Source organism: Abramis brama (genome assembly GCF_963993115.1).
Source record: "Abramis brama genome assembly, chromosome: 16".
Lineage (NCBI taxonomy): Eukaryota > Metazoa > Chordata > Actinopteri > Cypriniformes > Leuciscidae > Abramis > Abramis brama.
In genome coordinates this window covers 10,631,008-10,648,635 of record NC_139978.1, presented here as the reverse complement: position 1 = coordinate 10,648,635, position 17,628 = coordinate 10,631,008, and the positions used below count along the sequence as shown (strand labels likewise).

General features: G+C 36.6%; 1 protein-coding gene across 1 annotated transcript in view; it reads right to left on the bottom strand.

Annotated features, from left to right (window-relative positions):
* The window catches only part of mtor (mechanistic target of rapamycin kinase), a 224,863-nt gene that overhangs the window by 83,072 nt on the left and 124,163 nt on the right, over positions 1-17,628 (bottom strand). The window contains exons 33-36 of the mRNA XM_084138801.1: positions 16,465-16,542; positions 16,001-16,108; positions 13,225-13,350; positions 7,809-7,940 (exon numbers count right to left, since the gene is read on the bottom strand). Coding sequence (XP_083994927.1) covers positions 7,809-7,940; positions 13,225-13,350; positions 16,001-16,108; positions 16,465-16,542 — 444 coding nt within the window. The remainder of the gene's footprint in view (positions 1-7,808; positions 7,941-13,224; positions 13,351-16,000; positions 16,109-16,464; positions 16,543-17,628) is intronic.

Sequence of the window (17,628 nt, the reverse complement as noted above, 5' to 3'; positions counted from 1 at the left end):
AGGGTGTGCGTTCTGCCTCTCCATCGCGGTTAACTTTTTTTTCTTGAGCACGTCTATAAACTGAAACAAAACTCAGCGAATACTTGTCACACATTTATGAGCCATATACCTTTATAAACATTTAAGTGTGTACTTTTAAATGATCGGATTCAAACTGAAAACAAATATTCTCTGTTTAAGTAATTTGTATAAAACCAACAAGATGTCCAGCTTCTCAAACGCTTCCTAATTATTTTTTATTTGACCACGCCCACGAGCGCAAAAGAGATTCACATGCAAATCTCCACATGGAACGCAATCGCGCTCATTACCTCAAAAACAAAACACCAAAACACTTCACAAGTCTCTGCTTTTCGTCGAGTTTGAAAGACGCGCCTGAGCTTACATTGGATTTACCTCAGAAGAAGAAGAACGCGATTTGAAGACAAGAAAGATGTAAGGTAAGAATTTCTTACATATTAGTTTGTTATTGTTGCATAAATTTCACATTGCAGTTGAACTGTTGCTAGATATATGGTGAATATTATAATATTTAGACCCGTGTTTACTGTTACTGTGTTTGTGGATATCTGCTCAATGTAGATATGTATATGGTAACCATAATGTTTTATATTTGAGCGCGATCGCGTTTGAATGTATCATATTTTGGATCGTGATCGCGTTTAAATGCATCATATTTTGCAGCGCGATCGCGTTTGAATGCATCATATTTTGGATCGCGATCGCGTTTGAAAAGCAAAACGCACCAAACGGCTTCATGTTTTTACTATTATCTCATTTCATATCATCATAACGAATGGAAACATTTGAAGTAACATGATAATCAATATATTTTTCTCTAGCTTAGTTGTTACTGAAATCTTTTGGAAGATTTATACTGCTATAGGTTATTGTTATTATTATTTTATCCAGCACTGCGCATAGCTTATGCCTACAAGGCACAACAAACCTGGTGTTCATTATATTATATATTGTTGGAAACATTTGTGTGTGTGTGTGTGTGTGTGTGTGTGTGTGTGTATTCTGTGAATTTTAAAAAGCAATTTTAACCAGAAAAATCTCAAATTTATTCCCAAAATCGTGCAGGCCTTTCTCTTGATATCAGTATGTTCACTTTTTTTTTTTTTTTTTTTCAGGGCCCAGATGCCACTGAGTCCTGCTGACTTCAACATTCACATGAGTCTCTGTACATGAACATGGTAAAGTGAAAATCAAACACCTTGGAAATGAAAGGTATGTACAATGTTTTTAGGAATGGCACAAAGGTCTCTGTCTTTGGATCATTGTTTTCAATAAGTGCTTTTTTGTCATTTGTTGTGTATCTTTGGATTATGTTGTGTTGTAAATAAATCCCAACAATTTAAAAGCCATTCTTTTTTAAATCTCCTCATTCATTGTGCAAGGTTGCTCAGAATGACAGGGCCTGATAGCTCCTAATAGGGCCGTTAGGGGAGGGTCTTTGTCTTTCTCAGGTGTGAAAACAATACATATTAATGACCTCCCGCATAAAGCTTTCTCACACAAAACACGTCGTAAAAATTTTAAATCAATATATTGTCTTATCTGAATGAGCAGTCAGGGTGATTTTCACATAGTTTTAGAGCAAATATTCTAGGCAACGTCATACAATTTTCAAAAGTCTTGTGAAGAAATAATCAGTATGGGTTTCATGGCCTTATTTCAGTGAGAATTTTTTTTTGTATTTTCACAAACCACGCATAAATGTCATTATCTCAAAACTACAAACTTTTACATACATGCTGCTGATATATTATTGTAGCAGAGTTTGTGCTGAATACAGTGTAATTAGACTTTAGCCATGAAAATGTCACAAGTAACAGAAATAACCACAAATGTCAGAGCATGTCAGAACACCTCCAGGGCCCAGAAAACAGCTCAGACCCCAGAGGGTTAAGTTAAGACGAGGGAGAGCTTGCCTTGATCTCCTGCTATTACTTACATTTGTTTATGTGGAGATATTTAAGTTTAGTTACATTTATATAGGAGCCTAACTAGCGGACATAGTGTGTCAAAATATTGTAATAGCTTGAAATGTCCTTACAACATTGTCATGTGGTGCGGACTCCCATCAATTGATTCTAAACTGCATTATTCTTAAATTAAAATAAGTTAGTTAGGTCCTATTCTGATTAGCTAAGAGCCTTTTCAAGCCATGCAATATTCTAGTTATAGTTTTTAGGTAAGAATGTAGTTGTTTAGACCTCAAATATGCGATTAATACTATACATAAACATAACGGCTGTTTGAACTATTTGAAAGCTCATGTACCTGCCGAGAACAGTATTATCTCGGCCAGTCCTTCGGGAATTTGCCGCTGGCTCTTATTTAGATAGTGGTTACACATGAGATATAATTTGTTTTGGGTATATCAAACAATAGACGGGCAAATCTTTGGTCTTATTAAAGCGCAACTCTTGCCAAAATGCAACCTAGGGTCTTTTTGTGAATCTACCCGAGACAAACTTTCGTTTAAAAACATAATTAGGATGGAAACGCCACTTTTAAGTTTGACCGTATTTTCGTTTTTGGTCAAATTGCCTTTTGAATGGGAGTGCTAGGGGCACTACTATGATAGCATCAAAATTGCTATTTTTAAAACACTAAGAGGGCTCGACACAATATGAAACTTTGCTCCAAGTATCACCAGGGGCTCTACACATGAACTCGAGCATTGAGAACATTGTTTGTGTACACAGAGTTTACTAAAAAGAAAGGTTTTGAACAACTCACTGTAGCTGTTGTTGTTTCCGACCGCCGGCATTTTGTCAGTCAAAAATAGTCGATCTCTGAATGCGAATGAACTAACTCCATAGGAGGAAATGTCATGAAGTTGTAATTTCAATGAAAAGCATGATAACTTATGGCGCTTTTCCATTACCAGTACCGGCTCGACTCGACCAGCCTCGCCTCGACTCAGCTCGGCTCGCTTTTCGCTCCGTTTTCCATTGCAGATAGTACCTCCACAATAGTACCGGGTCGTCATAGCGACGCCGCAGGAAACTGCCGTGACTTAATCTTTTACGCGAGACGCGCGAGACACACCCGCTACCCACACACACAGGACAATGGAGGAAATCGAGTGTATGCTGTTTTTGGATGTTTCTGTTTTTGTTTTTGCTGTTTTTTATTCAGGATACTGCGTCTGGCGCGTGCAATGACGATTCTCTCTGACCAATCAGCAGTCTGCCGTGATTTCACGTCACATTTTAGTATCGCCTCAGCTCGCTTAGAACCTCGCCGGAGGTGGTACGAAAAAAAGTACCTGGAAGCAGGTACAGGTACAACTTTTACACAGTGGAAAACCAAACAGAGCCGAGTCGAGTCGAGCCGAGCCGAGCCGAGCCGAGGCGAGCTGGTACTGTGTAGTGGAAAAGCGCCATTAGTCTCCAGTGGAGTAGCTCCACGGCCACTTCATCTAATGATCATCTTCATCTTGATGTTCTTAAATGTACTGTTAGAAACGATTCAGTATGTGCAGGAAACTGAACAAATAATTCAAACTGATTTGCGAACCAAATTGGACCCTTTGCCAACTTGTTGGATAAAGTCTTTGAACAGAATCGACGCAAAAGAGCGATTCATTTTGAATGGGGAAATCGCTCATGCCCCAGAAAAAAGAGACATAATAAACTATGCATTTCTTAACATGAATTGCATTAAAATTAAGTAATGAGAGGAACGTTGCTGAGTGTAACGAAGTAAAAGTCCAGTTTTTTCATTTGAAATGTACTCGAGTTAAAGTAAAAGTACCCACATTTAAATCCACTCTCAAAAAGTAATTTTTCCCCAAAATAATACTCAAGTAAATGTAACAAAGTAAATGTTACTACCCACCTCTGGAAAAAAGCAACATAGTAACAAAGTATTTGTACTTTGTTACTTTACACCACCGAGTTGGGGGTAATGCATTACAAGAAACTTGAGTTATGTAATCAATTACTTTTTTCAAGTAAACAGTAAAGTAATGCATTACTTCTAAATTTACAACAAAATATATGAGTTACTATTTCAAATAATTCACGCAAGTTACTTGAAATCAGGAGTAAATGTACAGAGGCATTGTGTACACTGTGTAAACATGATGGTCTTTGTAGTTCTAGACTAAATGTGAGCAAGCATTTACTCATCTCACTTGCACAAAACAGATTCATTATTCCTCAAAATAAATAAAGACAGTGAAATGCCTTAATTATTGCAGGTTTACATAAATTCTATGTTAAATAACACAAGTATACTTTGTTTTTAGTCTCATTTTATTAACCAATGTCTTTGCTGCAGACCTTTGATGATCCTATAAATCCAATTCAACCATATGAATAAGCAAAAATGATTTTAGATAAATATCACATTTGTGTTTATTTTTTTTATTTATTGCTGATGTAAGAGTCGAACTTCTCCTGCATCCTATTCTTCTGCAATCCAGAATGTTGCTTTAATCCAGAAAAATGGTTTAAGCTGCGCCCTGTACTGTATAGATGTGAACTTGCATTTCCTTCAGCCCCATACACAAAAGAAATATATTTGAAATATATTTTCAAAATATATTTTTGGAATATATGCAAATATTTGAAATTGGCCCAATAAATATATTTTAGTTAAATATATGTAAATATATTGTCATATATGTTTACATATATGTTCATATATGTTTTAACTTTTGCAAATTGTTTCATTTGAAATATATTTTGAAATTTAAAAAGTTAACATTTTCACAAACAAACAACACATTTTCAATTTATTTTTTAGATAGGCCACTTCAGCCGTGGATGTGGGCATGGGAGAGCAGTGCTCTACTACTTCCCCCGCCCACATTTTTCCTACTGGTCGGGGATCGAACCGGCAACCCTTCGGTTACAAGCCCGAAGCCCGAAGCCCTAACCAGTAGGCCACGGCTGCCCCTTTACTGACTTTATTGGCCTAAAATGACAATTTTATGTAGGAAATAACACACAGAATGCAGAGTTTTTTCCCCCCTATTTTTACAGAATTGAATACAGTTATTTAATAGTGTGTGTATGCAGTGTTAGACACTGAGTTCTATCTATTGTTTAAGTGTACTTCACTGTTGGAGTGTCACTGTTATACTTGCATCATAAATATTGTGCATATTTTCAATATTTAAATGACTTCAGGAAATATGTCAATAAAACAACAATAAACCTAATAATTGCACTTAGTGTTAGGTACGTGCCACCTAATATGGCCTAATAGTCCTAGGAAAGCAACTATCTGTCATTTTACATTGCAGTCATTTAAATGTAAGTACAGTATTTATTATAGCTGTGTGTCATAATACAGTAGTGAAATATGGTAGCCTACTGTTGTGTATAGGGGAAAAGGTAGAGGAATTACTATGATCAAAATACATTTTCGACCCTTCTTTAGCAAGCTAAACATTTTATGACCATATATTTTGTCATATATTTTACATTACATGTTATACATGTAAATATATTTCACACTTAACATCATATATTTTTTATATTTTCAGAATATATTTCAAAATGATAAATATAAGTGAACAACAATGCAAATATATTTCAATGTATTTGGAATATATGCCACATATATTTTTGACACTTTAAAATATATTTCAATATATTTCTTTTGTGTATGGGGCCTGAGGTTTATTTATTTTACTTTTGGAATGAAAGGGACTTTACGTTTGCCAAAAATAGAACTTTGTTTTATTTTGTTATTAAAAAACAAACAAGCAAGCCCAGGCCAGAAAGTAACACAAAAGTAACCATGCATTACTTTCCATAAAACAGGCTTTTCCCAAATCATGGATGTGACCTCGACGTCCGGGTTAGCGGTAGCATAAGCCATCAGGCAAGTGTTATTTAAATAAAGGTCGAGGTCATGGTGCAAAGGACCCTAGGTTGAAATTACTCCGAACTTTCCCTTTAAGCAAAAGGCAACAGCTCTTTACAGTGGAGTAGAGAAACAAAAAAACTGGGAAGCTGAAAAGATGAATGTAAAGCCACACGATCTTTCCACTCATCTTGTTATAGATTTGTTTTCTGTTAAAAAACAAGGATGTTTTTAAGAAACAAGCATACTTTTGTGAAGTTTCTGTGAGTCAGTCTTCCTCTCTTGAAGGAATGCTTCCATTGATCTTATTTAAAATGCTATGTTATAGGCATATGGAATGTTGTTGGCAAGGCAGGAATTTCCCAAAACTCACTACAGTCCTGTTCAATTAAGCAGTTTTCTTTTGACAAACTAAATGGAATTCATAAATTTCACATGATTTTGTCTTAACCTCTAACACATATCGCCTAACGTAATAGAAAATATCTATTTGACATCTTTTATAATAAAAAATCCCTGTATTCCACAAACTGCTAAATTGAGCTACTTCATCTTATTTTATGAACATTGCATTAGTGTTTGTTGTTATGACATCCCAGTCTTTACAATGAATACAGGGCTCGAAATGTAACTTTTTACTTGGTAGCACTTGGTAGCACCTCAACAGCGCAATCAGTATATTATAGTACGTACATTATATATTATTATACTACGGGCTGTTGAATGCTTGATTCTGATTGACGGATGTTCTAAGGTGTGCAATTATTTTCAGGGAAACGCATGGCTAAAGTAGTTCCAGGCAAGTCTTGACCGCATTAAAGTTCCATATCACTTTGCCAAATGATTTCAGTTCTTTCAAAGGTCTTTACAGCAACACTTGACCAAGTAAATACATATAGTAAAAAATAGGATAAAAAGCAAAATAGTCAGTAAAATAGTTTAGCAACTTAAAAGCTACATGATATTTCTCACTAGGGAGGTGCAGATTTAAGTAGTTTTGCTATTACTGAACACATTTCAGAGCAGCACAGACTGAGGTAATTCCCACACGCTTAACCTCTCTCTCTCTCTCTCTCTCTCTCTCTCTAATAACTGCATTAGATTGCTATCAGTGGCTCAAGTCTCCATTATTAGCTATAAAATCACAATTTGGAATTAGCTTGGGATGGCTTGAGGCTTGGGTCGGGATGAGTTACATAAAAAATTAGTCCCACACACAAGAGAGTCAAGGACGAAAAACCTGACAAACTCTTGAAACACATCATCTGAACAATGTTTTGAGGTGTGGTAACCGCAGTATAAGCGGAATAATTGACTCCGGGCCATTGAATTATTAGAAAAATAATGCACACCAAGGTGTAACGGCCACTCCACTTCGTGTCACATTTCCACCTCGTGTGTGCATTATTTTTCTAATAATTGAACGGTCCGGAGTCAGTTATTTCTTACTTATCCACCACCATCAATCGTCATTACATTAAATGAAATAAAATCAAAATCATTATTGCATTTTGATGATTCCCTAATTATTTTGATATATTGATGGTCCTTGACAGTGTGAGGCTCGGGGCAGTATGAGCTCTAATTCAGATTAAATTGTTTGCAAAATTTTTTAATTGTAAATATTTATGTTATATAAATATTTCACCAGTGAAAACGCAAATTAGCGTTGTCATGACATACTTTTCCTGTGACACCAGAATTGGATTAGTGAATAGCATTTATGTCTCCTATGAGTAGTCTGTAGTCCCCATGAGCTAAGATTGCAGCACGCAAGTCATGTACTGTATTTCCAGGACTGAATTTGCTAGATAAGCAACTGCTTTTAAGATGAATGGGAATGCTAATAGATGGCTTCCTCCAGATATTGCACATTTATTATTGGAGATTTTTGCACATTCAAGCAGACAGAAGCTGTACTCGACTGTACATGACTGGAAATACTGCCCAGAGGGATTGATTCAAGTGTTTACCTTGCGAGTGCTCTTCCACATGTACTTCATATAAGCGTAGGTGACATGAGGGTGGGCGGTGGGCAGGGGATGGTCAAGCTGTTTGGAGGGATCCACACCGAGTAGGAGAACAAGCGTCTTATGGGCTAGTGCCTGAGGAACACAAGATTTGACATTACATCTCAGAAACTAACAGTTTATCAGGGTTTTAAAAATGTGTTATTGCCATTTGCCAAACTATGTTAGTTAATCAGGCTTAGTCTTAATATTGATCTTTTATTTATGATGTTTCTAAAACAGGTTTGTGTGGGAACTGCAGGGGTTTTTGCGAGTTGATGAAAAGCAAGTAGTTAATTAAATCATGAAAATAAATATTTACTAAAAAAGATTTTATTTGTTTACTTGCATGTCATGTCATCACAGAACCGTGAACTGCTAATGCTAAATTGTTGCTAAATTAACTTAAAGTCCCTGTAAAGTCAAAATTAAGTATGTGTTCTGAGTTTGTCACACCACAGAAAAATATGTTATTAGCCACCCAGCCAAATTTGAATGATAAAAAAAAGCCGGCAAGTACATAAAATAAGCTATCAAAATCTTGAGTAGTAGTCTCTGCTCTCAAACGCTGGGGGCGTGTCCGCTGGCTGCGCTGAAACCACGCCCACTCGCGGGAAAGCTGCCGTCGCCACACTCAACTGTCACCGCTACAGCCGGAATGGATGCTCCTAGGTTTTACAAAGCCATACATGTTCGAGCCTGCCACAGGGTCCGGTTTCACAAAGATAGACTTTGACTATGGCTTAGATATAGTAGATAGTCAGACTTCAGATAGACATCTAAATCAGACCGTTGCACAAAGCACTTAAGACTCTGACTATCTTAAGTCAAAGAGTATACTCTTTGCTTAAGTAGGACTACACTGCAATGCATTCTGGGTAATTCTGGGTAAAATAAGACACTGTTCAAAACAAAAAACAGTAAGCGGCGCATTCAACCGCTCAGTGCAGTTTACCCCAGCGGAAAATATGTGTTTGTTGGAGGAGTATAAATGACGGCGTATGTTTTTATGTTTCCACTGTTCGATCGCGCCCGTGCCTCTCTCTCTCTCTGACACACACACACACACACACACACACAAACACACTTCAGCATTGCAATCTTGACATTCACACCAAACATTGCAGCATTCACACCAAACGCGAATAGAGCGTCAAATTCGCGTCTATCGCGTCTAGTTCGACGCTTGAACATTTTGAATCCATTCGCGCGTCCAAGGCGAATAGGACGCGCGTATAAAGCGAGCGTTTGAAGCGAAATAGACGGGCGTTCAGAGCTATGACTCCACTATGACTCTACTACCCCCAGTTGCGTGAGCGGTGTATTGCATTTCACGCATCGCCCGTGCCGTGACGCTTGCGTCCACTGCTCAGACTATGAAAGGGAGCGCGTCGATCGTTGCTCGCGTGTTGATCGTTGCTCGCGTTGACTATGTAACGGCCCTAACAGTTACAAGGACATTTTACTTGGGAATGTAATAACTGGAAGAAATGTTTAAATTATGAGCCATTTTCCCTTTTCTTTTGGCAGTTTGTAACTGATTGTTACTGCTGGTTGCCAAGGTAACAGAGTCTTAGACCTAAGTTAGCCTGGGGGTAAGGTGTCTATTTTTTTTGGTCTAAATTAAGTCAGTCTTTATTTTTGTGAAACAGTCTAACTTGCATTAGACTAGTCTTTGAGCAAATTTTAGACTTGTCTAACACTACAGACCGGTCTAAAATAGCTTTGTGAAACCGGACTACCTACTATAATTATAACATAAGCACACACGGCAACTTACACTCATTGGTGGGCACGCACTGCCGACGATGGCACCAGCTGTCGGCGCGACGGGAGGATGAAGGCAGAGGCGGGAGATAATCGGTTCGGCCCCATTCACCAGTAACAGCGGATTATTAGTGAATCCCAGTTGTCTCCGACGAAAGTTTATAAAACTATCCCGTGTAAAATGATCACTACAGAGGCGGGTTTTGGCGGTGATCCTCAGCTGTCCATCTATGGAGGGCATTTTCTGCCAAATTTAAATAAATAAATTAAATGATTAAAATGAAAATTAAAACCAGATTAACGATTTCATTACAGAAAACAGTACGCAAAATATGTGACAAAATTGAGAATGAAATTAAATGATTTCATTTTCACAGCATTATCCCTGTCAAATTGAAAAATAAAATGCAATTGGTGATTTCACATTTCATTTTCACTACAGTCTCGAGGCAAGATTTCATTAAAATGAAAAGCCAAACGTGAAAAAGAAACTACAAATGCAGTTTTTACAATGCTCTTTAGTAACGCTCACGCAATAATAGTGACACAATTCAAATACAAATGTAAATTTTCGTTTTCATTTTAATTCCTCTTTTATTTAACAGTTTTCATTTTCGTTTTCATTTTCAAAGACAACCTGCATGCAAATTCTATGTTAATGAGTGGGTGTGGCTTATTCTAGTAACGGCGCTGAGACACGCCTTCTGTAAAGCTAAGTCATCGACGTCCCGCATGAGTTTAATGTGTGAAACAAAATTATTTAAATGTGATTATATTGTAATCGAGACGACGAGATATGGCGAAGTCTGTTAGTGAGCTTTTGCGGGAAGCTGCCGCAGCATTAGAACATGGAAACAACCAGCCTGACCATGTTAGTTATGATGTTAGACTCAGGCTAGACCATAATCGACGATGAGGTTCATTCATGTATTAGGCTGTTTTGGAAATTCAACTATTTGGGTGTACAGAAGTCTTAGTAACACAATTTCTACAACAATTATAGCCAGACATTAATACCCACTGGCTTTAACCGAGAACCTCGGCCAATGTTTCATTCGCGTCGTGCCTAACAACGCCCTTCAGCCGTGACTTATTCAGATACAGCACTAGCCTAGAGTAGCCTACCTTATTGCTTTTATAAAATGGTTACCACGCAATACAAATATTAATCCCGAAACATATGTATATATGCAACTTTCATGAAGTAAAATGAATCACTAAAAGCCAATTCCTTCCGCTGGAGAAAAAAAAATAGTCCCTGCCATTTGCAACAGAAGAAGTTACATTATTTCTCGATTAGATGGAGACAAAGACTGTCTTAATGAGTGAGTCAGTCAGTCAGTAGAGAAGACTTTTGAAATGACTCAAACTTGTGATCACGGAGAAGAAAGACGCAACTGACATGACTATAGGCACGGACAACCCCTATTAACTGTTAAAAGTACAAGATATCACACCGGGTATTCAAACGGATTTTTTATTATGAATATAGGACTGACCTGAAGGAAATATCTAGCCTACTGTAAATGCAGGTACACTCGCTTTCTCGGTCTCATCCAGAAGTTGTTACTGGAAATGAAAATCAGCATTGTGATTATTTTTGTACACAAACTTAAAATAACCAAAAGACACATAGCCTAACAGTTAAACAGCGGACAGATACAGGCTAGTGCTGTATCTGAATAAGTCACGGCTGAAGGGCGTTGTTAGGCACGACGCGAATATGAAACATTGTCCGAGGTTCTCGGTTAAAGCTAGTGGGTATTAATGTCTGGCTATAATTGTTCTAGAAATTGTGTTACTAAGACCTTTGTACACCCAAATAGTTGAATTTCCAAAACAGCCTAATACATGAATGAACCTCATCGTCGATTATGGTCTAGTCTGAGTCTAACATCATAACTAACATGGTCAGGCTGGTTGTTTCCATGTTCTAATGCTGCGGCAGCTTCCCGCAAAAGCTCACTAACAGATTTCGCCATATCTCGTCGTCTCGATTACTATATTATTTAAATAATTTCGTTTCACACATTCAACTCATGCACACGGGACGTCGACGACTTCGCTTTACAGAAGGCGTCCCTCTAGCGCCGTTACTAGAATAAGCCACACCCACTCATTAACATAGAATTTGCATGCAGGTTGTCTTTGAAAATGAAAACGAAAATGAAAACTGTGAAAATTTACATTTGTATTTGAATTGTGTCACTATTATTGCGTGAGCATTACTAAAGAGCATTGTAAAAACTGTATTTGTACTTTCTTTTTCACGTTTGGCTTTTCATTTTAATATTGGCAGTCTTGCCTCGAGACTGTAGTGAAAATGAAATGTGAAATCACCAATTGCATTTTATTTTTCAATTTGACAGGGATAATGCTGTGAAAATGAAATCATTTAATTTCATTCTCAATTTTGTCACATACTTTGCGTACTGTTTTCTGTAATGAAATCGTTAATCTGGTTTTAATTTTCATTTTAATCATTTAATTTATTTATTTAAATTTGGCAGAAAATGCCCTCCATACATCAAGGTGGCTCTTCACAAAATGAATCCACCTCTTCTTGATATGATCGTTTTTCGGAAATTTAAATAAGGACACCGATCTGTTTTGTACGTGATCGCATCCAGGTAGTACGCATTTCCGTGACGAAGGCATAGCTAGCTAGCAAACTGTAGGCTGTAGTAACTAATAGTACTGACAGTAACTCGCGATCGGCAAACTGATGTGAATGAATGTGCTATATGTTTGGGGAGGGGCAGCGTCAGGGGCTCCAGTGCGTCATCAAGTAGGGGCGTATCCAGGAGCTCAGGGGCTCCAGTGCATCATCGAGCCCCCGTTTTAGCCCCGCCCAAAAAATCCGGAACACAGCAATGGTGAAAAACTGTTTAACGGTCTAACTCCACAATTCAGTACTTCACAGTTCACAGTCTTTGTAATATGTTTTAGCAATACATTTCTAATATTTATAATGTGTTTAGATTTTTTTTTTTTTTAGAATTGCCTTTACAGGGACTTTAAAATATCATGGGGGGTACACTTCATGACAAAGGGGGTTCAGATGACGAAAAAAATAAAAATAAATGAAAAAGCAAACTGTATGCTTATGTCTCTAAACTGGTGTAACGTTAACAATAAGATGGCAAACATCCGCAAACTAAGTGAAGTGGAAGTTCAAGCCCCCTTGTAATTTTTGTTGCTGTTTACCTTATGAAACCTTGCAAGGTCTATGTAGCAACCAACTGATTCACGAAGCCCCTTAGCTATTCTAAAATAACTGTAAACCATGGTTTATAGGGGCATATTACTGTAAATTTATAATATTTCCTTGTTGGCAAACTTTCACATCAAAGCTCAGGATAGTCAGTATTTATTTAAACATGAGACATGACAAATGTAGCCATACACATATACAATACAAACATCAGTTTTGTGTACAGGTTTCATTTTAGCTCTAGGTTCTAAACACTGTGCCACATTTTGGAAGACATTTAAAACTTCCACAACTGAGTTTTTTCTTTTGTGAATTTGAGCTTTGAGCAATGACGTTTTATGTGTTACATAATGAGTTCAGTTCTAAGCTTGTGATTGGATGTGACACTGTTGTTCTTACTAGTCTTCCACTTTTTCCACAGAGACTAGCATACTTCAACCACGTCCTCATGTCCTCATGTGGACTAATGACCAGGGAGCGCACCATCAAGATCCTCTGCCAGTCCTCCACAATACGCTGGCAACCCTGAAAAAAATAAAATAAATCACATTTTTAGCACTTACATTTATAAACTACACTGAAACTTGAATGGGTTAGTTTAGACTTTTGATTAAATGATGAGAAATTGGTAAAGAGCAGCTGACAGCTCTAAAAATGGTGTGTTTGCCTTTAAATTTAAGACAATTTGTTGACAGAGAGATGAAGCCTTTTTGTATGGGTTAGTGTTGAGGTTATAAAGTGGGCAGTCTTTGGCCAGAATAAGCTGCTTCTACAAATGACATTTAGGGTTTGGTAAAGCTGAAAGCTGAGATTAGAGCTGCACGATTCTGATAGAGATCGCGATTCTCCCATGACAGACAACTAAACAAAACAAATACATGTAATTTACTAGAGGTTCTGACAAAATGTTAATTGGTGCAGTCTATTTAAAAGTGTTTAAATGATTTGACTGAATTATTTATAAAAAAAAAAAAAAAAAAAAAAACTTGAATGAATGATTCTCAATGACTCACTCATGAATACTTCACTTGTTTTATTACTGGACGAATAAATGAATAAATCTCTTGAAAAAATGATTAAATTACAAATAACAATTTTTAACACTTGTCAACACCAAGTGGCGTAACAATGCAATTGATGCAATCAATGTAATCGTAATTTAAAGCATCAAGTTTCTTTCAAAAGGTGATTTGCTCTATTTTGATCGCTACCGTTGACATCAGTGTTTTTTATCCGAACTATCAACTTTTATCCCAGCACTTCTGAGATTTGTAACAGAAATAACTGTTTACTGTTGTTGAAAAGACTGTTTTTGAAGCTGTACTATACATGACAACTACTTTCTATGGGTCAGTGGCAATGCCAACGCAGATCTGAATGATCCACTGTGATGTTGTTAAAGGTTTAATAAGGTTAATAAGTTGTCATTTAGGAATAAGATTGTGTGGGTGTTTGAATCAAGATTGAGATCGTGCAGCTCTAGCCAATATTGATGAAAAGCTTATTGTACATTAAACCCTACTAATACAACTGATCACAGTGTTCTGTGCCTGTAATTCTCCTAAATTTTTGATTTTAGAACCCCAAATACCTCTTTACCTTGCTAATAGCAGACACCGATACTATTGGATGAGAACTGAACTGAGCTGGACTATGACATCACTATTTTCTGCAGAACTGCTTTATAGATGAAATAAACTAATTTAACAATTGATGATCTTTGCAACAGAACTGAATCAACACTGAACTGACTTCAGCTGAACAATGACACTGTTTTCTTTTAGAGCTGCTATACAGCCGAAAGTCAGCCAAAGTATAGCCAGTATTGGTATCAGGCCCGATACTGCGCTCATGTACTCGTACTCATTAAAATGCTCTGATACCAACAACCACATAGCGTGTACAGTGCAGTGCTTGTGACAAAGAAACACCGACAACAGAGCAAACAGAGAACAGAATGGATATATCAGAGAAAGATGTCTATGAAGTTAATGTATCAAATTAATAGAATGTTAAACAAATTAAATATTTATGCCCATTAGCTGCTGTGCACAAGCTGATAAGCAATACACACGGAGTGGGCATGTAGCGGTACAGACGCGCGAGCTTGTCGATCGCTGCACTTCCCTTTTTTCACAGACATCGCTGGAAAGTTTGTAGTTCGGTCGGATATGGCAATAACAAAGAAAGTAAAATGAGGAGCATATTACTAACGTTAACTGACAGTAGAGAGAGAGTGCACTTCTATTGCATGCTCTTGTTTGCTGATCGTTCACTTAGCACACATGAATTAAATGTGAATTAAAGTAAAAACATGAATTGTTACATGATAGTAATTTGTAGAAGTGTTATTGACATTATGCCAGAGCTGCCTTGGTCGCTGTCTTCCATTGTCTGTGATGCTTGAATATTAATAAAAACAACCATTGTAGTAATATATATTTTTTATTTCTATGAAATGTTTTGTTTTTGTCACAAATTGTGTTGTGAATTTTCTAGTACTTAAACATAAAACATAAATTTAATTGATCTTTTATATGAAATTAAACTTTTTTGTCAAAAAACATGAGCTTTATACTGTTAAAATTACAACACAGAAGAAAAAGTGTGATTATTCCTTAAAAAAAATTGTGTGTGAATTTGTCCGTTCACGTGCAAGACATGAAAAATAACTAAATTTAATAGGCTATTCGAATAGCCTATTAAATTTAGTTATTTTTCATGTCTTGCACGTGAACGGACAAATTCACACAAAATGATGTGCCTGTATAGGTAAGTATTCTTGTGAAACATAGTTGGTTATGTCTTAAGGGAACATAAACAATTGAAAAGAAAACGTGCATGTAACAGTATGTTGAATATGTGTATATGTGTATGGATATGTGTAACAGTATGGAAATTCTTTTGGTTTCTCTGTCCAATATTTGTAAAAATTTAAAATGCAATGAAAATACAGGTATCGGTACTCGGTATCGGCAAGCATTAAAAATAAAAGAAACAATATCGGACTCTTTCTGGAAAAAGTGGTATCGGTGCATCCCTAGTTTGCATCATTGAATCATTTTCCTGTTATCACTGTAAAGCTGCATTGTTTGAAACAATCTGTATTGTGTAAAGCGCTATAAATAAAGGTGACTTGACTTGACAAGGATGGAGGGAATAACACTGCTGTTACCTGCAACCTCTCCCACCATGTTTCCCTGATGATGTCCCTCCTTTCAGGAACCAGTTTATACTGGATCACCTCCTCTAACTCAGACAGCATCTGACATGACACCATGGCCTATAGGGGAGGGAGAGAGAGAGAGAGAGAGAGAGAGAGAGAGAGAGAGAGAGAGAGAGAGAGAGAGAGAGAGAGAGAGAGATAAGGAAAAATAAAAAAAAATCACAGATTAGAAATTAAGTTCCATTATCTCACCTAATGTGAGATGGGGTGTGTGTGTTCATTAAGCTGAAATAATGTAATAGTCTTACAATGTAATAGTCTTTCCTGAAATGGTCTCGACTTTACCTCACATCCTGAACAACATTCTTATCAAAGCAGTTTATGTGCGATTAAAAAGAAAATATTTTTTGAATGATCATTTGACTTAAGCTTAAAAAAATCTATTGAATTAAGACTGAGGTATATGTTCTTACCCCATATGCTCTACTGTAACTCTCTCCAGCCATGGCAGTGAGCTCAGCATCCAGTAGATCTCTGGCCTTGTCGATGCACTGAAATCGATCACATGAACACACAACATTATAACATTATACACTGACAAAGCAAACAAGTATGACATACAATAAGAAAACTTGCCTGACACTTCTGTGATAATCAGCACAAGCTGCTTCACCCATTTTAATTCGACACAAACACAACATGACATGTGAACATTAGATGAACCTAGAACCTAAAACTCTACATAATGGTAATTACAAGCTTTTCAGTCCACACAACATCAGAATATACCATGCAGTACTTAACACTGTATAAATATGACATTATGGCATTTATTATTAATGATCCTATTATTAGCTTTATATTAAATATTGGGCAATATACGCCACTTTTATAGAGGTTGTTTTTATAGCTTAATGCGTTTAAGATGTTTTTCATTATACCAGTTTATTATTCATTTTATTATTGTTGTTGTTATTAAACTGTTTTTTTTTTTTCCTGTGTCATGATTTTACAGTTAAACTCTGATGCTATGCAAGAGCTATGTTAACTTTTCATTAGGGCAACTAAAGGAGAATTTATGAGCTTGGATCCAATGAATTAAGGATGAAGCTATGACGTTTTCTTCAGTGTAGATATGTGCAGTTCTAATAAACAGTATATTCAAAACTATCTATTATTATTTGTTTCTTATTTTTTCTTATTTATGGAGGAACGCGTGGGCTGGATGGGCTGAATTTTAGCCCTAGTCAGGGCTGATGATTCTTCTCTTCTTGGGCCAGAAAGAAGACCTTTTAATAATAAAACTATTTAAAGTAAATTTTGTGCAAAAGTTGTTGTTGTTTCTGTTTGCTTTGACCTCATATCTGGTGTATTTATGCTTTTAATGTGGAATATTTAGATATTTAAAAACATACTCTTTGTATTAGAGATTAGTAAAAAAAAAACACACACAAATTATTCTTGTTAAAGGAGAACTCCGGTCAATTTTAAAATTGAGCTAATTTTTTTGTAAATTTGGAGTGCTGTCAATACAGAGAACAACGACAAAAATCGGTGTTGCCTACACGTGTTATCCTCTTTTTAAAATTTGCACCCTGTTGACTTCAATGGGGCAAGTTTTAAACCTGCTTTTAGCC